We start from the raw sequence: 27563 nt of genomic DNA on the forward strand, positions 1-27563 counted from the left end.
TTAAAAAATAAGTGACGTTTTATGTAATTTTTATTATAAATTGTTATTGGCCTTTTGTGTTCTCTTATACAAAGGATAGGCTCTGCTACAGCACAGAAACATGCCGACGGGCGGAACAGAGGAATAAATCTGCCAATCTCATTCTGCCCACCGCTTATAGAGAAAACCTAGGTCACCGAATGTGTGTAAATGTTAAGATTTTAGGATCTTAGGAAGGTAAAGCTATAACTATATGTAATCTGTGTGCTTAGTTGTTTACGTAGTATTCGATTTTAATTTAGTTTAAACATCTTTTAAAAACATCATTGGGTAAATGTAAGTTTTGGCTTTTGCCCGACTGAAATGTTCCGCTCCATTATTATATCGATTTAAAGAACTTGGGTGATCCAGCAAACCCGATATGGATCCGGACCGGGATTGAAAACATTTTTCATCTAACGGCAAATTATTTTTAAGAAGTTCATTCCAGAGTTTCTGAATTATCTAGATCCTAGCCTTGCAAGCCTTCCCCCATACCATTATTAGTATGATCTGCACGTAGTACAAAATCAGAGAGCTTGCTGTAATACCACACATTATACTCTAATAAAAGCTTCCGAGTCTCAGTAGATTATGTAATTACATCTTAATTTTGCTACTATGAGCAAAATAGGAAACTTTGCCCATATGACCTGCTAAAAAAAAATGTAAACATTGGAGAAGTCACGCTTTAAAAAAATGAACGTTGCAGTTTTACACAATCTCAAACGGTCGTTAAACGTAAGCGACGTCTACTTACCGGAGGATGGGAACAATTACTAAGGAAGTCTGCGATGGAAAGGTTGTATCCTGTGTTAGAAAGCAACATGGTACCATTTGTCAGATTTGAGTATGGAACTAAAATGTCCAGTTTAGTGATGTGATGTTCCAAATCCCGCCATGTTATTGTCTATAAAAAAAATAAAGTGATGTCATTTATTTATTCAACATAAATGAAGTTATTCTTCATACCGGGATGATAGAGAACGGGTTCAAACGGTAGAATTATTACATCAAACTGAGGAGCGAGAGAACAGACTTACACATTTAGAGGCTTAGGCATTACCTGAAATTTATAAAGGAAGATGTTCACACAGAGTGGAAAAAGTATCACATATCAAGGTACAAAAAAAAAAGGTAACTATGAAGGAGCTAAAATGATACCTCATACCGAGATATGACTACCCCCCTCAAACTCAGGTTTAGGACAAACAGTTCACATAGGGGGGAGGTTATGTGATATCTCAAATGACACCTCATACTTATTACTTTAATTCTTATATCTATCTAATTCTAAAACAGGAAAGTCATTTACCCACATAGGTGAAGAATACCTCACACTGAAATACAAGAAAACAGATTCACATACTGAGGACATTTAATAAAAATTTATAACAATTTATAAGGCCAATGTTTTACAACAATAGTTTATATGATGCAAAAATGTATAAGGCGATTGTGATTATAAAACATTGAATGTAGGCACTTCATTTAGATATTGCCACTATCTGACTAATAAGGGAGCACTCAACCAAGTTAAAGTCAAAACTCATATATTAGCTCTACATTAGTGACTCGGGAAGTACAAAGTATATTGAACCCAAACGTTTTAATATTCCTTCCTCCTTTTCAGATGTGTTTTTTTCATATTGGCTTCTTCGGAGGGAAGCGAAACTTACATCCATATTTGTATAGTAGTCATCCGTAACAACTATGTCTCATTCTCCTTTGAAGAAGCCAATACGGCCGGAATCCTTTCTCCTCTCGTGAATGATTAACATTTACAATGCTTTGTGTCTATAATATCGCTAACGTGACGTGGTACTTTTTTGACTTTATATAAACGAATCTTTTGCTTCCATAAAACCCACTTTGTGAACTAATTTTAAAATAAGAGTTTAAACGTTTTGGTTCAATGTTTGTTTCCCTAGGGGGTGACTTGTATAATATCTGTATAAATCTGTAAGAAATTCAGGTTTTAGTTTACCACAAAGTATAAACATGACAGGAAACAACCTAGCAGCTTCAAGTTTGCAATTACCCCATCCTTATTTCTGTGTGCCAGGCTCACTATATTGAGATGGTTCGCCTTTCTATCATAAATGTTTACATTTCCCACTGAGATTATAAGTTGTGAGCAAACACTCTCTTAGGGAAGTCATAGCAAAGCCAACAATGCAAAAGGAAAAACGCCTTTATTAAAAGCGATACAGATTAATTTTTGATTGGTTCCTAGAGGATATTATACTTTGCTAACCACCATTGCCCTTTTATTACATAAGCCAGAATGTTCTTTATGACATATTATTAATTTTACTTACTACATTGTCATTAAAGCTGCCATCTTCTGGAACAAATAATGTTCTATAGGAACTCCTATTTACCAGCAAATCCAAAAATTCTGCACCTTGAGAACTGGAATTACTGTAGTCAAGAATCATCTGGGAAATAGAATATTATAAAAGTTCATGTTATAAACACACCGGTACAATGTACAAACTTTGTCAAATATTAAGTGATTGTTGAAGCTCAAAAGCCAAGGTTTTAACAGAACCTAAACTTTCGGATAACAAATTATGGCTCCATTGTGAGGTTTATGGACTTTCATTCTCATGTACTTTAAAGCAAAAGAATTTTAAATAATTATAGTTTATCAGAATCCTTTACTTAAAGTAACAAGGAGGCTTATTATGACAATGCCGGGAGCCTGGCTGTCATCGTGATCCTTTAGCTTTTATACTCTACCCTGAGAAAATATGCCAATGAGGAATTCTGACATTTCTCTGACTTGCTCGATATATATGCTTGTTGGGTCAGCACAACAGCCTGGCAATAGATAATTTCAGTACAAAATCTGCCACGGCAACCCTCGTATTTTTCTAATATTTGTCTTCTGGTTACCGATAACTTTTTTGCACCTATGAAAAAATGCGTAAGGAAACATAAGAATCAGTTTTAGTAGTAAGTAATAAACTTGTCCATCCAGCTCTTCTAAAAATGCCAATTAAACAGGAAATTACAGTATGTAGCAGCAAATGGGGAGACAGAAGGGGAGGACACGGGTTTAAAGTATTTTCATCTGTGCCTATTGACGTAATCAGCTTTTCTGTCCACGTTCCATATCTTTATTTTAGTAAAAACATTTCTTTATACCCCTTTTGGTAACTGTCCACATTTCACTAAAAATGGCTGTACAGTTTTGCAACGAATATATAGGCGGAGCAAAACAGAAATTACAGTTTCCTCCTATAATGCAGGACCACGTAGGTGGGGATCTCCAAGGCACCCCCAGAGCCCTGATTGGCTGGATAGAGTTGGCAAGATCCTGGGGAGGAAGTGGTAAGGTAAGTAAAGTCCTTATGTTCCCTTTAGACATAAATGTGAATTTAAACTATGCAGTGTGAGTTCACAATAAAACATCATAAAATTCCAAAGTACACTTGCACACAGTTAAGGATTTTGCAGGCACATGTTCCACTGAATATTTAAATACATTTATACCAAATAGGTTCTGATGATGAGCAAGATAATATCTTGGTAGATTCTTCGGGGCAGGGTCCTCTCCTCCTGCGTCACTGACTGTATCTGACTGTCATTTGTAACCCCTATTTTTTATGTTAGCGCTGTAGAAATACTGTTTAATAATTCAAATATAATTATTATTAAACAGGATTTATATAGTCCCAACATATTGTGCAGCGCTGTACATTAAATAGTTGTTGCAAATGACAGACGGATACAGACAGTGATACGGGAGGAGGGGACCCTACCCCGAAGAGCTTACAATCTTGAAGGTGATCATTAAATCCAACAGAATCCACTGTGACAGAATAAAGCTAGGCAAGAAAAATCACGCTTCAACAAGTGTATGTATCTTAAAATTTGTGGGAAAAAATCATACACAATGGCAACCCCACAGCCCAGGGACACATAGCGCAGCAGATGGAAGACACGTCATGCAGAATTATGTTTGCAATCAAAAGATGTCCGGCGGAGCCACCCGTTCAGACCTTCCAGAAACCAATGGAACCCTGAAATACCCAACTACAGTTAGGAGAAATCTGGTCAAAAATAATCTTCTCGAAAGACTTGTAGCTGTTATTCCTCCAGGGTAGAATATGGTAAAACATTTTGCCAATGCAAAACATCGGCACTGGGGGGGCACAAAAATTGCAGCAGGTGCTCTGGACCAATGGCCTGAAATATTTAGCCGTAGATTGGGGATGACTACCAAGAACTCCTGGAAGGGCCCCAGAGAGAGCCGATCCCAACATTAATGAGTATATCGGAGACTAGAAGAGGCAAAAGTAAATGAGACCAAAGAAAAGTGTGTGTGAAGGTGTAACTATGAAACTGGAGGTAGACACTAGATGAGAAAATACTTAGCAACTAAACTCCAATGTCAAATACGTATCCTGTTTTTGGTACCATATATAAGCCCAGTCGGTAATGCTTCTCTTTGAAGACAATTACATAACAGAATGAAAACTCACCGAGTAGAATGTGGATGTTTTAGAATGTGCCTCCAAAACTTCCAGCAGGTTTCCGTTGCAGAAGCTGCCGTCGCCCACATATCCGCTAGGACATTCGCATTCCGAATCTAGAAAAACAAGAATACATTTGTGGGAATCTGAGGAAATTGCAAAAGAAACAATGGGGTTAAAGTTAACTTGGTTTTTACTCTGTGCACAACATATTAGGCAACTTTCAGGGAATATTAAGTAATTTAGGCAAGTTATAATAAGTCATTTCAGAATAATAAGTAAATATCTTCCAGATTATTAGGAATAGATGAATCCAAAGATGGCCTGCTTGACATGCTGTATAATTTAAATAGGTATCCACATTTGTTAAACAAGTACAAAGTGCCTTCAATAGAAAGTAACAGATATATCTCCTTCACAGTCTGTAACCTTCTCTATTGTTTCAGGGGTGACATTGTACTCATTTTTTATTCTTTGGTCCAGGGCTATCAAATCACTTGATCTGCACTTGATCTGGATGTCATTATATAATGTAATAATTTTTGGCATGGAAATGTGTAAGCAAATATCTGTATTGTCCAAACCTTCGGTATTTAACTCAGTTGTCTGGAACATTCCAAGGTTTAGAAATCAACACAACTAAACCAATCGCCGGCTCAGAAAAAAATCCATTTGGCAGCAGAATGAGGAGAAAAGAGAATGAAAACAAGGTAAATCTATAACAAGGCCATTATCACAGTTATATAGTATTACTTGAACAATATTATCCATATAAATATAATAATGTACAATAGATCACTGCCCAACACTCGCCCAGTCCCATAATTACTGCACTTTTTAATAGGAAGTAGTTTTACTGGAGGCTAGACTGTAAATCACGTTTGTTGTCAGCCTAACCCTGTGAATAAAACAAAAAAAAAAACTCAAGGCTCTAATATTTAGAGATATTCAAACTAAAGGTTGACTTCTGCACATTATACAGTGCTCTGCAGGCCATTCTCCAGCTATGGATCATGATGGCACTCCTTTGGAGTAATACCCATATGTAATGTCCATAGGGTTTTATATATATCCGTAGGAAGGTGTGTGTGGCAATGAAAGAGATGAAGGTCCGAAGGGTCACCGTCCCATGCTATAGGTATATACAAACCTTTTAATCGGTAACAGTAGACATCCCACGTCTCGCTCAGGTTCGTTCTCCGTTTGTAGTCTACGATTCCGACGTGATTTGACCCACAGCTCGTACTGGGATACACTGTGGGATAACCTGCGGTTCCGTTAAGCAGCCATCCGACCGTGCAGCGATGATAACCCATCTAATTGTAGTCAAACGTGGAAAAAAATAGAAAAAATATTACTTGAAATAAGTGATAGGAGAAGCAAATTTACAGGTCCAGAATGAAAAAGGGCAAATTTCCATCAACCTCCAATATAAGAAAAAAAAAATGCACAGAACCCAAACCTGCAGCTGAACCGAGGAAAGGCAAAAACTCTTATAAAACATAATCCAAGAAAAATCTGATGTTTCCGGTGCAATCTTCTTGTAAGTATCCGTTTATGTTTTTTGCATTTAAAACATATCCAGCACCCCCACTCTTTTTTTTTTTAGGAAGAACAAAAACCTACATGTTTATTTCTAGCAAAGACATTAGGAAACATTTTAAAGATGTAAAGTTACAGGGCGCAAGTCTAAGAGCTTACGACTCTCAAAGAAACCTTTTATGTTCAATTCAGTATTATTATTATTAATAATAACAAACAGGATTTATATAGCGTCAACATAATACACATGCCTACCTTTGTTGACTACTAAGGTGTCAAGGACCTTAGTGAGAAGAGAACCAAGATTTAATTTCCATCTAACATACAAGTAATCATGTGATGCTCCCATCGTGGATTGTCCAAGTGTAATACAAATAACTAAGAAATCCAAGAGTGACACTTTTTCTTCTTTATAATAAACATGCCTTAAACTTGGATAATACAAGCTTTACATACTATGGAATTGTATGTTACAATAGGAAGTCTATGTAAATCTTGTTGTTAAATGTAGAAAATACATATGGCCCCGTCTCCACCATCTCAGGACATCCCTACGGGTCTGCAAGGTTGGTCATTGCACTAAAGGTCCGGTACAGATGCTTAGTAGAGGGAACACACTTGACATTCAAAGGAAAAGTTTAGATTCCCATTTAATCATAGCCGGTTGTATCTCTTGAATTCATATGTATTTTTTACATAACGTTCTGGCTTAAAATTTTCACATTGTTTTTGACACGTTTACTTTAAGGAAGGGTATAAAGACTGAAATTATTGTAAAGAAATCTTGACATTAACCACCCGGGCCTTAAACCCGACCTTGGTTCGGGGTAATAACGCTCGCAAAAAGCGTTAAACCCAAACTTTTCTCAGGTGGTTAAACAAACGTTGTATTGCAATCCGATTGTCATACATTGTATGACAATCGGATTACGATTGTAAGAATATACTCACCCGGTCCCCGCAGCTCCTCCGGACACGTCCTTCCTCTTCCGTCTTCTCCCGGCGAGCGCAGTGACGACGTCCGGGATGCGGGAGGCGGGGCGGGAACTTACGTTGGACTCCGTTTTAAAATTTACCACACTAGGGAGGTGTTTTAGAAAAATATATTACTATACAGTATACCAAATTATTGCATTTTCAGTATTTTGGATTTATTTATGTATTCTTGTTTAAGCTGATTTTTGGGTTTATTTAATTCTATTCTTATTTTTTTTTTTTTTTTTACAGGATATTGTTTTAAACTTTTTTTATATTCATGATATCTACTAGAACCCTTGTTCGGACATATTTCTGTAAGTTACAGGTCTACAATTTAAAAAAACAATTTCATGAAAAACAGTGTACCGCTTTTGGTACAGAAATCTAGACATCAGTGTAACGCCCGGGTGGTTAAATATTCTGCAAAATAAAAGACACCAACAATTCTGGCCTGATTAATTTTAAGTGAAGTGGACTAGTTGAGGGAGTTAACAAAACATGGATAATATATTAATATTTTACAATGTATTTATTAGATTATTCCTATTTTACCGATAAGGGTATGCACATTTTTATAATATTTCGTGTGATCCGTTACCTGTTGTGCAGCTGACAGCTGCTGGAAAGTCGCAATACTGGCTCCTTCTGAATTGCACGCATTTACTGCTTCTTCATATGTGAACTGATATTTGCCTTTTGGGGACTGCAAATGAAAAACTCCAGCTGTTTTCTCTGGAAAAAGAGCAATAGCCATAGATGTAACACAACCCATACAAATCATAGTCCCAAGGCCCCAACTCTACCAGAAAAAGTCAAGCATTTGAAAAATACAAATGTGCAATGTGCGTGACATGCTTAAATATCTTAAAGCCCTTGAACCTTCTTGATAATTCAACTTGGACGGGGTCGAGGGTAAGGGGAATGTACTGTATAAAATGTACCGTATCTCCGGTAGGTATAAAGTCCGTGCCCGAGTAGGAAGTCGCCTCTTGAGTTAGATGAAATGTAAAGTATTCATGTTTGTCTTTTTTAGCCAAACATTTTTTTTCTATGGAGCTCGTTGGTAGCAAAGAGGTCATAGGTGTAAACCACATTTTGTAGTGAGGTGAATAAACAAAAATGTCATTTTCATTTTACCTTCAAAATGGAGATCAGAGCAGATTGCCAGCGGGTCACAGTTTCCATTATTTTCCAGACATCGGTCAACAGGTGGGATTATTTTTTCAAGGCATTGGACGCCATTGCCTACGTAACCGTCGTGACATTCACATCTTCTTGTGTTCTAAAAGAAGAATAAGAAAGTTTGACAGAAGAACACATTTGCGACCGGCCTGAAGACTTTGGAAAAGGTTAAGTAATAAAACATAATCAACAAAAACATAAAATACTGACTAAAATCAACAGTTGATTTGAGGAATGACGATAGAACTTCATATATAGGAAACGACTAATCTAGCTTTTGGTCATAACTATGGGCTCTAAATACTCCCTGGGATATAGTTAGGGATTCTTTCATCTAAACCCCTGGACGAAAATATTTATTTCTGTGATATGTATCCTTTTTATTCGCGGTAACTGTTTAGAGGTCCTAAATCGGCTCTCTTATTTTTCCTTTACACAGAGGCTACGTCGCCCGATCTCACGCCCGTGCGGTGCCGGATCAGGTGACGTAGCAAAGAAGATGGCGGCGCCCGGTGCTTTCTCCGCACAGGGACGATAAGGTATTCCGGGATGACGCGGGACCGGATCGCGAGAAGGACCGGCGCCATCCAGGGATCTGCGGGATTAAAAGTAAGTGTACATTTTTCTATTTTAGTTTAGTTCCGCTTTAGGAAAATCCTGGTGAAGAGTCAGGACAAATAAAATGGAGTGACTCGTCGTATGCTTTTCAATAATTCAATATTTGGAGATTAATAATTATTCATTTTTAAACAAAATTACTACAAAACTAGTTCCCCGGGTTAATTACCACTGCACTAGTTGGTAATATTATCATTTACAGTTCCCTATTGGGATAGCATGAGCCCTTTTGTGTGAGGGGCACACCATGGCTGGTCAGAAGCAGAAGCACCAAGGATACAGTGAAACATCTCCAAAAGTTTAGGTGACCGCTGATATTTATTTAAACGTTTTCACATAATTGGGGCTTTTGATGAAGTATAGCGTACCTTATTCTTATATTTGTCTCTTATTTAGGAAAGTAAGGGGGCTTTTTCTTGGTTCTCCACAATCTAACTATTGAAATATGTTTTTGGTGGACCGGCCGTTTAAGAATAAGCAATAAGGAGACATAGACATACGTATTGTACGATATGTGCTCCTATGGCACCAGCATGTCTTTGTGTAAAAACATACATAAAAGGATATTTTGCACTTACCGGACCGGTGTAAATACACGTTGCGTGTTCACTACAACCTCCATTTTCTCCATTTGCACAAAGATCGATCGGGGTGCACACAAATCCATCTCCCTCATACCCAGGAAGACACGCACAAGTAACTTTAATCCCAACCTGAGAGCATTTAGCTTGGAGATTGCAGCCGCCATTGTAATTTTGGCATTGGTCAATAACTACAAAGTAAAGAAAAAATTGATTACGAAATTGGAAATACTAATCTGGAGTATTTTATATCTGTCTTCATTAAGGGAGCAAAGTTCAACACTCGACATTTGCTGTTTTTATATAAAAATCTAGATTACGTTTAATATTTTGAAGACGGGATAGAGAAGGAAAGGTTACAACCTATAAGTTATAATGTATATTGTTAAAAGCAGAAATACGATTTCAGTCTAAAAATGCATACATTGAAAAATTATTAGAAAAGCAAAATAATAGAAAAGCATTAAAGTTCTCTTATATAAGACGACGGCTTAATTAAAGAGAAAGGAGATATGCCCTATTGGACCCATTCCAGTCTTGGCGATTGGCCATTTGCTTACCCCCTGCTGTCCAGAAGAAAGAAAGTTGTAACGAGTAGATTACATGGATCTTTTTACTCCCGGTGGAAGTGATGGAACAAATTCACTCAAATGTTGAGTATGTTTGGTTGTTAAGAGAGGCAGTTAGGTGAGCCATTTACCAAGTCTGAGTTTATCTCAGTGAGGGGGGAGTAGTTGCAAGTTTGCTGGCCTTCCAGCTATAGCAATACAAGTCCAGGTAACTTTGGGTTGGTAGGTTTGGAAGCAAATTATTAAAAATACAGCATTTTCGATCTGTGTACTTTTTAAGATTCCCCTCAAGTTTCAAGGGGAGATTTCCACTTTCAAAGTACAAATAGGATTTCCTATTTTGGGATACAGACAGTAAGATAAGTTCCAACCCTAGCATATTCTTTCAATAAGGAAATTTGACCTTAAGTGTTCATTGTAGATGTGTTTCATTCTTTTATTTATTGTCCTACCTTTATTTTTAATTTATCAGACCGTCTTTTTTTTTTTACCTATATCAACTTACGATTACACGTTCTCCCGTCGCCTTCATAGTAAGGATTACATTCACATTCATTGTCAGTCCTGCATGTGGCATTACCATCACATTCTGGTGAGCAAATAGGCTTAAGCACTGGAATTACATAAGAGAAATAAAATGATGTCGATCAAGTAGAATAGGTCACCCAGCTAGAATAACCTCCACGGTACTAGTATTAGTTTACTTCTTATAGACCACAATGCTTTTATATATCAATAACAGTTGCCTTTCTGGTTTTAAATTAACTTATAATATCCAAGCGATACTGTTTATGGGGGATAAAAAGTGTTCTACTGGTGCCATAAACTTCTGAAGAATAATACATTTAGGTTGCAGTTATAACTAGTGATAGTTTTAAGACTTCTAGTGTTACTGTGGGTGCAAAGTAAAAATGTTATCTTGCAATTTGTTCTCCTTGTGTTTGGGTAAAAGTATCTGGTGAAGAAAAAATTAAAGTTATTGCAGTAAATTCAATATCTCACAAAGTGAAATGCTTACCGATTTTAATGTCACAGTTTTGGCCGGTCCAACCTTCGGCACAGAAACACGATCCGTCGCCAGAAATCCCATCGTTACATTGTCCGTTTTCTGTGCAGGTGCATTCTGGGAGTTAACAGAAGATTTATAAGTAATTTATTCTAAATTGTCACATAAAGAGTAAAGCAGATCAAAGGTGGAGCGTTCATGCAACTATGGTTGGCCGTCGTTGGATTATAAAAACAAATGGCGTTCCTTATTGCAAATATTGTGATAATAGGGACATTTTTACTGTGTTAGGGATGGAAACTGATAACCACAGGTGCTGGTGTTATGACAGAAACATTTTCTAAACTTGTGTAATGCTGTTAGCATTGGTTTCCAGCTCTTGTGAGGGGAGATATCTCACTGCCCTTCATTCTTCATGAAATATCTGGCCCTCTACGGTTCGCCTTAGTACAAGTCGGCTTAATAAACACCGTTGACCTAGTTTGTACAATTTAAATTATGTATTGACCAAATCTCATACAACCTTTATAATAATGTAAAGATCAATACTAATGCACTAAAATGCACAGCATCAATAAAATAATAACATAATACCATGTCTGCTATTGACTAAATCCAGTTTTTCCACTTTTGAGACCGAAACTGTTTTTTAACAAACAATATACACTTATTAAACAGTTTCGGTCTCAAAATCCCCTGAAGAAGCCTTTGAGTGAAACGCGTCGGCAATAGAGACAAAATTTGCAAATGTTACTAAGACTCTGAGTGTTACCTTTAACACGGGTTCTGTAGACACCAACATGTATAGGAGAACAATGTGTAGCCAGTGAATTAGCATAGTACGTCTATGTTAAACTCAGGTTTATTATACTTAAAAAATATATATATATATGTTTCAATTAATCCAGCTTTTTTTTCCTTCTATATTTGATTTACATAAGAGCTACCCAGACCTCTGTCAGCAGGGACCATTGTAAATGAAGGCAGCAGAGGGACTCCACTATTAACTTCCTTTACTGAGATGTGACATAGGACATCTAATGCAGAGCCAGGAAGAAGAAACCAGTGGCAGAAGATCTCCTCTTCTGTCCGTATGTACAGTGAGAACCCAGGGTGGCCATGCAAAGGGCCCCTACAAGCTCTATGGAGGAAGGGGCTCAATTCTAAATCAAGACCCATACAAACCCCTGTTCCTACCCCACTGCATGCTCCATTTCAAAACTTAGCATAGGGGCAGAAAGTTATCACTGAAGAAATTTATATATATCCGGGACACTAAGGAGGTATATCCAAGCACTTAGGAATCTGAAAAAACTTTTGATTTGAAACAATAGAATATGTTTTCGTGTAATAATCAGTCATCAAGCGGTATTCATCCGATTCATAAAACAAACATACCTTTACAGTCTGGGCCGTATCTGTTAGGGGTGCAGAGCTCACAAGCTGTCCCGTTAAACCCCTCTGTGCACACACACCGACCCGTTCCCGTCATTCCATCTAAACACGTTCCGTGATTATTGCATGGAGCTTCCAGACCTCCGGGACACGCTAAAACACACGAGTACATACAGTGCAACCACAATATTTATTATATCTTTGATAATGTCACAGCAAAGTGTATATCGACAGCTTTAACATGTACAAGCTCTCCTCACTTCTGGTCACCGATACATAGAAAGGGGTAAATCTCTCCAGTGTCCCCACACTTCAAAAAATTAAGGGTCTAATCTTGAGATCTGCCTTTACAAACACTTTAAAGATCTCTTTACCACTAGTAGTATTTAACAATCGATACTATAGTGTAATACAAGGAAGGTGTAGGGGTATATTCATGCATACTTCAACCCAAGTTTCCTCCTTTTGTTCACAAGCTTGTGAAAATTGGGTGAATCCTGTAAAAAAAAAAACATTGAAAAGAAGCCATTTGATAAAGCACTAAGGAGTACACCGTTACTATATAAATTGTGTAGGGGACAGGCCCAATTGGTCATGGCAGGGAAAACCATGCACAAGCCAGGAACTGTTTAAAAAGATTTGTTGTGCACTTATAGTCACTATGGTAGCAAACAAACACGTATGAAGGCTTTGTGCGGCAAGTTCATAGCATAAAACAAAAAATGCTTATCTGTGTTGCGAGGGCCCCTCGATAGTTCCCCCTCAAAGCAGACATTATTTTACCTTTTTAGTGTTCTGTCAGCAATCAGCCTTTTCACACAGCAGCAGGCTCCCATAGCAGAGAGTGAGGCTAAATTCAAGCATATGTTTTTTTTTTTGGTTCACCACTTTCACCCAGTCCTTAGCCACCCAAAATCTCTGGGAATCATTGGAACGCATTTGAGCGGCTGAAATTCCGTTTCGCACAGGCATTTGCCTGAGGTGATATTTTCAGATGGTATCGGCGGTTCAGAATCTGAAGCCCCTCTGGGGGATTTCTGCCGCTCGACCGTTTCTAAAGACGTCAATGGGACAGTTTTTACCTGCTTTTGCACATGTTTTTATTGGCAAATACCGACTAAACTATATAAACTCAATGAACCTTTAAACTGCGGTCCAAATAATAATGGGACACCGCTTACCGTGGCAATCTCCTCCATAATGATTCTTACAGCATTGTGGTTCCCAGACGACGGTATAACATTTTCTTTTGCAGCCCAGAATAGGTCTTTCGTATCTTCTACGCCTTTCGAATCTCCAATTATATATAGGTGTGAAATGCAAACCGCTAGTACTATACCTATTTCTTGGATATGCACATGTTTCTGTTTCTCCCTGTGAAAAAGAAATATGATAAAGTCACAATATCTTAGGTATGTAGCATCTACATATTAGTTCCCTGGAGGTAATCTCTGCACATGGGTTTACTAACCTAGGCTTAGTAAATCAGCGTCATTGTCTTCAACTAGTTTATTGGGAAGTAAAATAATCCTCAGTTTGTCCTCAAAGTGAATCTCCACGATTATAACAATTACAACCTTTTTAAATGATATTTATTGCCTGGCATTGTGTGGCTACACCTGCTTTTATTATGTCTATCTAGGTTTTACAATGTAAAGGAGTCACTTTCTTTTATCCTTTATGACTTTTATAAGGAATGCCTATACAGATACACTGATCCATGTGACTACATTCTTTTCAAGCACTAAAAGTTACATGCATGAACTAAGCAGGCGTATTGAAATCAAATGGTAATACACATACTATGCAGCCCTGTAAACCAAATCTGAACTTTTTTTCCCTTTAACTTTGCATATTGAAGGAAATATGTGTATAAAAGATATAAAATGCTCATTACTGGTGTATAAACCGCAAAAATCATGCATTTATGCAGACAACATTGCATGACAGAAGAAGCCCTTGAATTCCAGGCACATCACCAAACACAGATGTTGTACATGTATGGTAGCTGTTTTAGCTACCACAGGTCTTATGTATATCCATTCATGTTAATAGGATAGTAGTGCCAAATTGTAGAATTGACCACGCCACACCCTCAATATGTAATAAATTTCCAGCCATTCAGCCATGAATGATGCAGCTCGAGTCAGATCTTTAGCGCTGCAATAAGCATGGACCTCTACAGACAGACCGCTGCTTCTACACAGAGAACAAGGATCCTTCTTTGCAGCATAATGACAAGGGACAGGCTTTTGTCCATTTTACTTTCTAAACTAGGACTGAAAACTGAAAGTATATAAATATAGTTATATATAAATAAAAAAAATATATAAAAATTATTTGAATATTATATATATAGTCTCCATTCCAACAAAAAGTCAGAAAAAAAAATAGAAAGGAAAAATTTTGCTAAAATATGCGCTCATCAGAGCTTAATAATTTAATTTCATGGGTGAGTAGTAATCAGAAATAACACGTAATAATAACTTACCCGATCAATTGTTCCAGAAGGGCAGCTGAGCTCTAAGCCACACATACTACAACCGATGTATATGTTCTGTAATAAAGAAATAACACAAACATAAAATATGTTTAGAAGGATCAGTGGAACGATACATTGTCTACGGAATGTTTCATAAACTTCAAAAGTTAGAACATTTCTGACTGTTACTACAATTTTGGCCACTGTTGACCAATAATTTAAGCTAGTTGTTGGAACAACTCAGGTTGATTATTTTTTTTTTTTTTTATCTCACGGTCTAACTGATGTAGATGAATTTACTAATTGCATTGCACGGAACTATCCGTTTATCTATTCCATTAAAAATGGGGTGGGTTAGAGGTTTAGTTATGCCGTTCCAGTTAAAATTGGGGTTTGCGGGGGCCGAGTTAATTGTTCTTTAGCAACTTACTGAATCTTGTTTTGCAACATAGTCATCACACCGAGCGCCAATGTTAGGTGGCTCAAGCAATTGGTCAATCCCGTGGGCAATTCCCTCGGTAAATTCCAAGTCCCGCTGGATAATCTTAGTACTGTTTCCATTTAGCAGAATATCTCCCTGGACAGAACAGAAAGGAATACAGAAAAGCATGTAAGAGCAAAGTTTACCAACCACTGTAACTGTATTAAGGTTTCAAATTGTAGTCAAACCACCATCCCTATGATCTTTGCAGTCATTCCCATGCATACTGCATCGCAATCACTGCTAACGGTAACTTTTCCTTACAGCATCTAAGTATCCTATTGTGCAACTTTATTATGTGTCCAATCCTGTGAGGTTTTTATATTCACATGACACTAAAGATATATTCCATCAAATGGGTATTTTATTTTTAAATAACACAGATGTCTTCCGCAAACATTTCTTTCAATCTATAATGACGGCATCCCCAAGCAAAAATAATTTTCATCCCATTCCACAAAACTCTTACGCCCAGCCAAGCTGGAGAAATCAAGCAGATGTCTTGCTCACAAGAGATGGAAGACATCCCAGATCTGCAGATTACAAGAAATGTTTTCGGAGAGATCCAGAGAACGATAGGTATTCCAACTCACGTCACGGTAGCATCTTCTTCAAACATTTAGGATCTGCAGCAAAATCGTTAAATGTTTTGTATACTAAAATAATTCCGAGCCAAAATTATTCATCGCCATTAAACTTTTCATAATCCATCTATCTATCTTTACTTTTCAATCTGGTTTTGTTTTGTAAGTCTTTTTTTAAAAACTCAAACATTTATAAAGAAAACATGTTACATTTGTATAAATGTAAATAAAACCTGTTGTGGGGAATGCAACTCCAATACATAAGGACAATAAGAGACATGAGATAAGCTAGCTATTAAATCCCTAATTGAATCCCCATAATGCACGCTGCATGTTGCCAGGTGTGCTCACGGTTCAGGGGGGAATGAAAGTGTTAAAGTTATCAATCCGGGTAGCTAAGCCGGACTATGATCATCTTGGGGTTGTAAGTACAACAATCATTTTCATGGTGTAAAGAACACAATTTTCTTTTAGCTCTGAAGAAAGGCATACGGTTCTCTGAAACATGTTGGCTTTTTACTACCTACTTTTATAAAAATACTCTATATGATTGTGAAATTGGGTTGATTTTTTTTTTTACATTTGAGACCAGTTTAGTCTTTTCACTTCAAGTGAACAGCCACCTAAATCAGTGGTCACCAACCGGACTCACGGACCACTAAATGTACGGTGTCCGGACCTCGCATGGAAACTTCCCCCATGGTGACGTCACGATGCCAAAACCTGGCCACTCTCTCATCGCAGGTCTGAGCCAGGTCGTGTCCGGAGACATAACCCGTCCACCACCCTGAGCAATTCGTATGGGGGACATGGTCCACGGTTCTGACCGGTGTGGCTCCCTAAGCGTGGTCCTTTCCCCGACTGGGCTCAGGGGAGTACCGGCCAGAGCTCCGGACCACCAAAATTTTCTCACATACCGCTACAATTTTTTCACGGATCGCCGGTTGACCTAAATAACACTACCTAATAAGCTCCCCCAGTTTTTATGTCTCTCATAGCTAAAAACTGTGGCTTCTTTTTCTTTTCACATACTCACAAATACATTGGGGAAACATGACAAAATTTTTGGCTTAGTAACCATCCATGCAAATTCTTGCTCAAAAAAAGATTGGACGGCAAATTGTTTGCTACTTTGTACTTTAATGGTAATAAAAATTACCTTGAACATTAAAAATTACCTAATAACATTTTGAGAATCTCGGGCAAAATAGTGAAAACGTCAAAATCACATCCTTGAAGTACTATAAATTAGAAACATTTTGTACACTGCAGGTACAGTATATGTATGTATGTATAAATCTGAATATTACAAACCATTATGGTAGAGTTGCTTCCATCCCCATACATGTGTGTCTGAACACTTGATGGAGGTCAGCTGCAGGTTACACACATCCACAATAAATTCTGATATCAGAAGTGTCTCAAATGGGTACCAACTTCATACATCTTATATATATTTTGGGGGTACCTAAATTTTTTATTTATTACATGAGCTTAAAATGTCATCATGTATTCAATTTAAATTCATTTGGCATGATAAAATCTCATATAATTCATGAGAGTAAAATTTAGACAATCGGTCAGGTGAATTTTTAAATTGAATAAATTATGAAATTTTAAGCTTATGTGTTAACAAAACATTTCAAGTACCCAAAAGTCCTAAAAACTATATATGGTGTATTAAGTTAAACTAGGGATGTGGTACCAGAAATATATCCCCATCTAATTACCAAAAGATCAAATGGTTGTCAAACACTTAAGGTGGTATTTATCTCCATCCACCACACTCACATAATACCCATTTTGGGGTAGATCCGCCTATACATTTTATTTTGCTATTACATTTACAATAAAAAATGACATAGTGAAGGAAAGGTACTCACAATGCTAGTTGAGCTCCATTGAAAAGAAACTATGGAACCGTACAGCGTCCTAAGCATTCTGGCTCCGGGCAACCCCGCTGCGGTCATCTGGAACGAAACGCCGTATATTAATTGGTCGGCCGAAGACATCTATTTATTCTCCCCAGATAATGATGGTTTGCATTGTAGAAAAAATGGTACTCTGATTTGCCCTTTCCTTTGTTGCTTTTAAAAAAAATAGCAACATAGTCATCCTAAAGATAAAATTTGTCATGTATGTATGTTGATGCATACTGAGGCATGTAGGTAAGTAGGTTATTCGTGTATGCTAATAGAATTTATATTCATAGTAGTGATTAATTACAAATATTTGCTCAATTATCTGTTATTTTATTGATTAGTTTAGAATTTTAGTTCAACTTTAATACTATGTCATGAATGGAGTGTAACCTATTCTGCTGCTCAAAACACAGACAAACCTAACTGAATGAATAGAATAGTACATCATGAAGTTGGCGTGGCTCAAGGGTTAGCGCCCCGGCCTTTGCGGCGCTTCGATTCCCAGCCGGGACATTATCTGCATGGAGTTTGCAGGTTCTCCCCGTGTCTGTGTGGGTTTCCTCCGAGTACTGTGATAATGACATATGACTATGGTAAGGACATTAGATTGTGAGCTCCCTCGAGGGACAGTTAGTGACACGACTATGGACTTTGTACAGCGATGCGTAATTTGATGGCGCTATAAAAAATACTTATAATTAGTGAATTATTTTGTCAACATTTTAAACTCCTTCAGTAATTCAGTCTCAAAATGTGAAAATACTTTTGTATTGGCATCCTGAGCGTGTTTTCTAAAAACTGTATCAAGTGAGCACTATACAAGTATAATTAACAAACTCATAGAAAACATTAGTAATTAAAAAGCTTTTGGTAGTCCTTCAAAGACACGGGTACCTTTTTGTCTCTAATAATGTGAGCTTTCAGATAGGCCGCGAGCTTGTCTTTGTGGTCCTCGTGGTACAACCATTTCTTTTGTTTTGCTGGCATAGAGTTGAAAGCTTCATCTGTAGGCCACAGCATTGTGAAAGGTTGGTGAATTTTATTAGTAACCACAGAAAGTAAGTTGGACTCCTGTCACAAAGAGATAAACTGTTAGATGACAAACTAAAAATTACCGGTAATGATTCATCTATTTGGTTAAACTAAGATGAGACGTCGCACGAAACGAAACCTGACGTTCCGAAAAGCTTCTCAACTATTCCTATCTGGCTTTATAGTCAGATATTCATAGTTATCCACGTTTATCCATATTATCCAGTTATGTAAAACGACATAATTCATTATATAGGCAATGACAATAGTAGCGGAGCTGTCAGGTGCAGGTTATCTAAGATCTGATATCTGAGATCTGTGCCGCCGATCGATAACCTCCGGGATTGGCTGAGGAAAGGGAAACCCTGATAACGCTTGAGCCGTCAGTCTGGTTTTCCCTTTTCTCGGCCATTAAGCGCTAGAGGTGAATAGGCACAAGTCTCCCCAATCAAATCTTGTGCCGAATTGGCAGAGAAAAGGGAAACCCCGATGGTGGCTTAAGCGTTATCAGGGTTTCCCTTTTATCAGCCATTCGGTATTAGAGGTAAATGGGGACAAGTCTCCCCATTCTAGTCCAGTGCCGAATGGCTGAGAAAAGGAAACCTCAGTTATCCAGAAACTACACTTATCTGAAATCGGCCATTTCCTGTGGGTGCTGGTTAACTGAGGTTCTACTGTATATTAATATTTTTTCAGTGGTTGTAATTTAGGTAAATTATCTATTGTTTTAGTGATCGGGTCCCCTTTACATCAGCAGACTCAAGCAGAACATTTCTGTGTGACCTATTTCTTATCTGAACAGTCGTTAGATGGAAGTTCTATGACGGGGGTCTCAAACTCAAATGCACAGTGGGCCAAAAATAAAAACTTGAAGTCGCGGGTTAAATTTGAAACTGAAATAGCATCGCTACTACGATTCCCTGCGTCTAAAAATACAGTCCAATGCGGGGCTTCGTGTTATGAGTGTCTGGAACTCCATCTTCACTGAAATAGCACCGCTACTACATTTCCCTGCGTCTATAAAAACAGTCCAATGCGGGGCCACGAGTGGGTAGAGAGGCCGCCGGTATAGCGAGTGATGCCGGGAATTGTAGTAGCGGTGCTATATCAATGCAGCGGCGGGCCAGTTGCAATTCATATTTAGGATTCCTTTGGGGGCCAAAAAAAGGACAATGCGGGCCAGAGTTTGACACCCCTGTTCTAGGTGGCTAATTAACCCAACCTCCAAAGAATAATTAAAAAATCTTTATATTTCGGCTCCTCTACAGACACACTGGCCCTGATTTACTAAAGCTCTCCAAGGCTTGAGAAAATACACTTTCAGAAGTGAAGCTGGGTGATCCACCAAACCTGGAATGGATCTGGTCCAGGATTCAAAGCATTTGCTAAGAAAATAGCAAATGACATTGAAGAAATCCATTCCAGGTTTACCTAATCACCTAGCTTCACTGATGAAAGTGTATTCTCTCCAGCCTTGGAGAGCTTTAATAAATCAGGCCCACAGAATCACCAGTAAAATAAAGGGAGAAATCAAGAAACCAAATGCAGCCACTAGTTATAGGTTCTGTGAGATGAAATATATTACATTTATGTTTTGGAGTTTGGATGCATTTAAAAAAAGTAACATACGTTAAAGTAAAAACCTAGCAGTAATAGCTCAAAATATGTGCCCCCTCAAAATACAATACTTTCAATTTCACTCCATAAAAACACACCTAGTTGTAAATAAAGAATCCCAATTGGAAAACCATGGTTTGATTTTGCTAACTTGTTTGCTGAAATAATTTGCCATAGGTCATATTCTCAATAAACTTACCTTCAGTAGCTGGACAAATGTAGAATAACCATGAAGTGTGGCAGCCTGACTTACATTTAGCTGTATGTAAAAAAAAAAAAAAAAAAAAAGCCATAATTATTCATTCACTGTAAATAATTCCTATTCAATATTTTAGAGACCTTTTTTCCTCCACAGGCATTTAATTCAGTGTACATTAAAATTCTTTACACAAAGCGTGGGGAAAATTTAAAGGCTAGTGATTGATTGGGAGTGGTGCATTTCCTCATGCAAAGAAAAAAAAACTTAATTATGAGGGGGTGCTGAGAAGTTCCTGGCTTTGCCCAGAAAGAAGAGAGCCAGAGTTATGAAATAACACATTTATTCAACATATTCCCCCTGAGACTGATGTACTTGTTACAGCGTAGTCGCAGCTTTTCTAGACCGTTCAAATAAACGTACTTTGGTTGGGCCGCAAACCGTCTCTCGGCGGCATCTTTGACGTCAGAAATATCCTCAAAACGTTGCCCCAGGGGGTGAGCAGGGGGGACGGTGGACCGATTGGAAACCCAGGCTGTTCAAATTGGCAGCCGCAACGTTGGACGTGTGCGCGGGTGCATTGTCCTGCAAAAAAAAGGATCCCTTTGGTCAACTTTCCACAGCGTTTAGTCTTAATTGTCTCCTTCAGTTGGTCTAAGAGGTTAGCATAATACTGTCCGGTACTGATACTAAAGCCCTGAGGTAGGTAGTCCACCAACAGAATACCGTCTTTGAACCAGAAAATGGATGACATTACTTTTTTGGCCGATTTCTGGGTTCGGAACTTCTTCGGCCGTGGGGACCCGCCGTGGCCCCGTTCCTTTAACTGTTCCTTGTTTTCAGGATCATATATGTGGAGCCAGGTTTCATCCTCAGTCACTAACCTAGCCAAAAAGTCCCGTGCAGCTTCAAAATGGGCCAAAACAGCTTTGGATACTTCAACTCGTTCCTTACGATCACCGTTCAAACATTTCGGCACCCACTTCGCCGAAAGCTCGCGCACGTCTAGGATAGCGGTGATAACAAACCCAACACGCTCCCGTGAGATGTCAAGTATCTGGGCTATCTGGTTGCCGGGTCACTTGAGGTTGGGGGCGTCCACTGCGGGGCTCATCTTCAATGGTGAAATGCCCAGTCTTGAAACGAGATATCCTGTGCTGTATGGAGGACACTTCTCCCCCGGTGTTTGTGACATCTCAGTGTGAATGCTGACTTTCCCCGGAGAAACAAAAACTTCACGACGGCCCGTAACTCCAACGACGTGAAACTTGCTCGTGCCTCGGCCATCGCAGCTTCTCGTTAAAAGATAAAACGGTTTTAAGAATTGCAAATATGTGATATTTGAACAGTTACGTACTAAGATATTAGGCTGTCATATGCCCCCACACTCAAGCCAGGAACTAAGTTGTGTCCAAATGATGACGGATTTCACAGACCAAGACACTTCCTCAGACCATCCATTTAGGGTAAGAGTGTATTTGTATGTGATTTTACACATTTTTGATAAATAATAAAACTAGGCTTTTTGTGGATTATTTAGTACTTTGATTGGTTCTAACAACTACTCAAATCATTGTGTGGGGCTTATTTGCCTTTTGGTATACTAGAATTCTATCAATAACCATTTCAAAATGTAGGAACCCATTAGGAGAATGCCAAATACAACAGTGTTTTGAATGTATGTTTGAAAATATTGGTCATTTCTACCTAAATCCTCCTGTTCTGTAATGTTCCGAGAGGATGGTGTTTAAAGTTTTGCTTTAAAGCATTGCCAGATAGCAAAGTCATATTATTGCCGAACATGCTTGCAGAGGGATGACCTCATCGATATTCTACTGCTCTTTCAAAGTCAAATCTTTTGTCGCTCAATTCACCGTAATTGTCCTAAAAGAAAATCTAATGTCCGTGCAGGATTGTATCCTTAGGGGTGCATCCTCTTCATAAAACGTAACATTGCTATCTGTACAACACAATGATTACCTTTTTGTTTTTTATGCATTCTAATTTAAAGCATTATTACAATTATTTGATTAGAGAACTACCAAGCCTCGGACCCCGCTCACCTTCTCCCTTATTTCCATGATGTGGGTGTTCAAAGGATTGGTACAGCTGATCTTGTGTTTTACATTTATCTTTTCACAATAGTCATGTGGCAAATGAAGGTGCTAATTATTCTGGGGTCACCTCTTTGCTCCATCTTTCCGACTTGAAGGTAAACCTATCTTATATAATGCACCACACGTCTATGGCTTCTCCAATTTTGGCACAACATCCTCCCTCGTATCACTAATCAGTTTTTTTTGCAGCCGCAAAACACATAACGCGGCAACGTTCAAATAAGTAATAAATAGAAAAGCCGGTAAAATTAACGTGAAAATGTTCATAGTATTTTATTATTAAATAATGAAGAGAGAAAACAATTAAAATCACATGGCCTCAAATCTTTTTTATTCTCCAGTTACAAGTGTGTAACAAACGTTTTAATATCAAATGTCCCGAGTTTGTTACACGCTTCGCGTGAGGACACGGCGCCATCTGCTAGTACGTTCTGAGTATAAACTAAGATTATTTTTCTAATGGCATTTTGAGGACAAGTAAAATCTGGATTTATACTTCAGTATAAACGGTATTCTTAGACTTTACAGTTTCTACTTTTCCCTCTATATACTTACGTAACCAAATATGCGTTCTTAAGAAAGTTTGTGATTTTAAGAAAAGTTAATTAAACTTACCGATAAAGAACTTGTTTTTGTTGGAATATTGGGTATCAACCATTTGTCAATAAAGTGGATGACACCGTTACTCGTTTGCTCGCTTTTTGTTATTTTGGCAAAGTCATTCAAGTACACTTCATCCTAGAAACAAATTGGAAAAATTTTAGACAATAATTGTCCCTGTGAAAGTGCATTGTATGTGTAAAAAAGCATACTTATGTGTAAAAAAATGACATTCACGTCTCCTTTTTTCACCTTATGGTGCTGGACAAACTAAATGCTTCTTAGCATCTCGAGTCGTTTATGAGACATATTCTTCCACTTGGTCTGCATATGTTTGGTCTGCTTATGTTTAATTAGTCGATGGTATGACAATATTCAAATACTAACTTGGCCGAATTGGAAGCCGTGGAATGAGCATCCTGGATTTCAATGAATTTTGCACTTTTTTTCTACTAACACAAATGTTGTGGTATACGTTATCGTTTTCCTCATAGATGGTTGGAGTTGGAAATTTTTTTTTAGTTTATTACCATGTTGTTTGTCCTTTACACTGGTTCAATTGTTCTTTTTTTCTTAATTGGAAAATTGTGGCAATGTCATTTTTATACCTGTGTTTCTTTGAGCCAGTATATACCTTATACTAGTAACCATGTTTGTTCTTTGCCTCATATTTTACATGATGTACCCTGCTCCATTTGTATTGGTTTCTATATATTGTACCCTTATTTGTACTTTCGATTGCAAGGTATAAAGAAATGCATAAAGACAGACATCGGTACTCCGGTTAGCCATTAAAAACATACACAAGAGCATGAACTACATCTAGCCACTCTTCATTAAATGACCATTGTTACTTCTTGCAGAGATCACTCATTTAGCTTGAAAATGACTTACAAAGTCTATGTAATATTAAAGTTGAAGGAAGCTGCTGAGGTAAAACAAACAGTACAATAATAATAATAAAAAAAAAAAAAAAAAAAAGAACCCTTATTAAACTCTACCCCAATCAGCCCCATTATCTAAGGCTGCTACACACGCTACTCACATGTATCTACAGAACACTTAAGTAGTTTCAGCAATTCTGGATTCGCCAATATCATGTTTATCCCATCCTCCCAGCTGGTGGATACGTTTCTAAACAACCCTAGGCTTACAATCTTTTTCCACCAGCAACCACTCCTTTGAGATTCCATATGCCGATTAAGATCATTGGGACAACTCTGAATTCACGTTCTGAGCAGCTTTTGCAGAGCACTTTATTGGTCTCTACCAGAAGTATTGATTTACCTATAATCGCCTCTGTTTTTCTCACCTAACTTATTCAACTCCAAGTACATTCTGCCCAATTATCTACATACCAACCTTTTATATTCCATTTGGAATGCTCACTCACCAGCACCACAAAAACAACTGCCACAATCGTACCCCTGAAGAAGCCTATTCGGCGAAACACCTTGGGATATACGCGACCTAGTCGGTCCGACGTTTTAAATGTTAACTATTGTACGGTGGCAGTCTATCTGTGTATAGTATAGACAGGAGTAGGGATTGAATACAACTTTTGATTGTACACTGTATTTATGTAGGAATCTTTGATGTAAAAATACATAATTAATGATTTGCAATGAAAATCTGAGCCTCAAAAACCTCATTCTTTCTTCTCTAAAAAGTCTTTGCATATGTAAACTCTACTATAATCCGCCCCACCCCCTTAAATATTTCTTCCTATGCTATAAGCTATTATTTTACTGCTTTCCTTTTGTTTTGTTTTTTTGCCATCAATTTTTTTAAGTGTGTTTTGTTTTATTTTTACACCATTTTATTTGTAGCAAAATTATTTCCAACAAGATAAATGATAAAAAAAATATGTACCGTATACTGTATATTTACAAAGAAGAAAAAATGTTTCTTTAAACGAACAATGGTCAAAAAAAAAAAAAATAATTTTTTGGTGACTAGTTTGCAATGTAAGGAACAGTTTACAAAATAAATTATCTATAAGAAAACCTACCATAGTTTATTTCAAAAGAAAGATGTATTAATTAATGACAAAGTCATCTCCAAGTAAACAGGACACGATTATAAGAGTGCAAGAACTAAAATAGTTATTGCACACAAACATCTTAAGTCAATTATAATAAATAAATTCTCTTTATTAATATTTTATCATTTATTTGGGTTGGACAAAGTGGCAGACAAGCGTTACCGGTGGCAGTAAAAACACAGAGTAAAGGTATCAGGAATCTAAACAGACATCATTATGTCATTTGTTATGGCCATAACTGTATAAATGAAATTTAATTTGGATGTTGTTACCCAAGGTGAAATAACACTAGAGTCCCAATCCCAACAATTAATTCCATTTTATCTAAAAACTACAAAACCTAGCCGTTTGAAAAGCAGAGATTTTAAAAATACATCTTTAAGAATATTTAAACAGCCATTTGTTATTCATTAAAGGTATGTGGAGGTGAATCCTCTGCTAGACCCCTATATTATAGAAGGGAGTTTTTAAATTTGATGAGTGAGTTTCTATAATAACAATGATGTTATTTGCACAATGTATATAATAACTCATAGCAGTGTGACATTGGGGATCTCTGTTAGACTGTCATCAGTTTTTTATATAACCCATATGGTATTGCTCTAAGATGGGAACAGCATTGCTTCCTCATACTCTGCACAAATACCATCAGAATATTTGGCTGCAACTGTGATTTCCTTGACACCGTATCCTGCTTATGGTCAATAAGATAGAAGCCTTTGTTTCTGTTGAGCTACATATGTAAGGTAACAGTAAGTACAAACCCATATCATAATTACATATGTCTATGATAAGGATTATATTTATCACATATCTACAGTTAGGTCCATAAATATTTGGACAGAGACAACTTTTTTTTCTAATTTTCGTTCTGTACATTACCACAAATACTTTTAAATGAAACAACTCAGATGTAGTTGAACTGTAGACTTTCAACTTTAATTCAGTGCGTTGAACAAAAAGATTGCATAAAAATGTGAGGAACTAAAGCCATTTTTACACAATCACTTCATTTTAGGGGCTCAAAAGTAATTGGACAAATTAAAAAGCTGAATAAAATGTTCATTTCTAATGCTTGGTTGAAAACCCTTTGCTGGTAATGACAGCCTGTAGTCTTGAACTCATGGACATCACCAGATGCCGGGTTTCCTCCTTTTTAATGTTCTGCCAGGCCTTTACTGCAGCGACTTTCAGTTGCCGTTTGTGGGCCTTTCTGTCCAAAGTTTAGTCTACAACAAGCGAAATGCGTGCTCAATTGGGTTCAGATCAGGTGACAGACTTGGCCATTCAAGAATATTCCACTTCTTTGCTTTAATAAACTCCTGGGTTGCTTTGGCTGTATGTTTTGTGTCATTGTCCATCTGTATTATGAAACGTCTCCCAATCAATGTGACTGCATTTAGGTGGATTTGAGCAGACAGTATGTCTCTGAACACCTCAGAATTCATTCGGCTGCTTCTGTGTCACATCATGGATAAACACTAGTGTCCCAGTGCCATGGCAGCCATGCACGCCCAAGGCATCACATTGCCTCCGCCATGTTTTACAGATGATGTGCTATGCTTTGGATCATGAGATGTTCAACACCTTCTCTATACTTTTTTCTTGCCATCATTCTGGTAAAGGTTGATCTTGGTTACATCTGTCCAAAGAATTTCCAGAATTGTGGTGGCTTTGTTGGATGTTTTTGAGCAAAGTCCAATCTAGGCTTTCTATTCTTGAGGCTTATGAGTGGCTTGCAGCTTGCAGTGCACCCTCTGTATTTACTTTCATGCAGTCTCCTCTTTATGGTAGACTTGGATATCGATACGCCTACTTCCCGGAGACTATTGTTCACTTGGTTGGCTGTTGTGAAGGGGTTTCTCTTCACCATGGAAATGATTCTGCCATCATCCACCACTGTTGTCCTCTGTAGACGTTCAGGTCTTTTGGCGTTCCTGAGTTCACCAGTGCTTTGTTTCTTTCTCATGATGTACCAAACTGTAGATTTTGCCACTCCTAATATTGTAGCAATTTCTCGGATAGTTTTAAGGATGGCTAAGCCTAAGGATGGCTTGTTTCACCTGCATGGAGAGCTCCTTTGTCCGCATGTTGTACGTTCACAGCAAAATCTTC

General features: G+C 37.7%; 1 protein-coding gene across 1 annotated transcript in view; it reads right to left on the reverse strand.

Moving 5' to 3' along the window:
- Positions 1-727: 727 nt before the first annotated feature.
- Positions 728-27563, reverse strand: part of STAB1 (stabilin 1) — a gene marked incomplete in the record, with an annotated part of 106666 nt that continues 79830 nt past the window's right edge. Inside the window, 17 exon segments of the mRNA XM_072421052.1 lie at positions 728-928; positions 2340-2459; positions 4512-4618; positions 5653-5818; positions 7621-7754; positions 8160-8304; positions 9401-9594; positions 10478-10585; positions 10991-11095; positions 12377-12526; positions 13555-13747; positions 14865-14930; positions 15286-15432; positions 17804-17890; positions 18737-18913; positions 20691-20750; positions 23420-23542. Coding sequence (XP_072277153.1) covers positions 743-928; positions 2340-2459; positions 4512-4618; positions 5653-5818; positions 7621-7754; positions 8160-8304; positions 9401-9594; positions 10478-10585; positions 10991-11095; positions 12377-12526; positions 13555-13747; positions 14865-14930; positions 15286-15432; positions 17804-17890; positions 18737-18913; positions 20691-20750; positions 23420-23542 — 2268 coding nt within the window.

Source organism: Pyxicephalus adspersus, chromosome 8, assembly GCF_032062135.1.
Source record: "Pyxicephalus adspersus chromosome 8, UCB_Pads_2.0, whole genome shotgun sequence".
Classification (NCBI taxonomy): domain Eukaryota; kingdom Metazoa; phylum Chordata; class Amphibia; order Anura; family Pyxicephalidae; genus Pyxicephalus; species Pyxicephalus adspersus.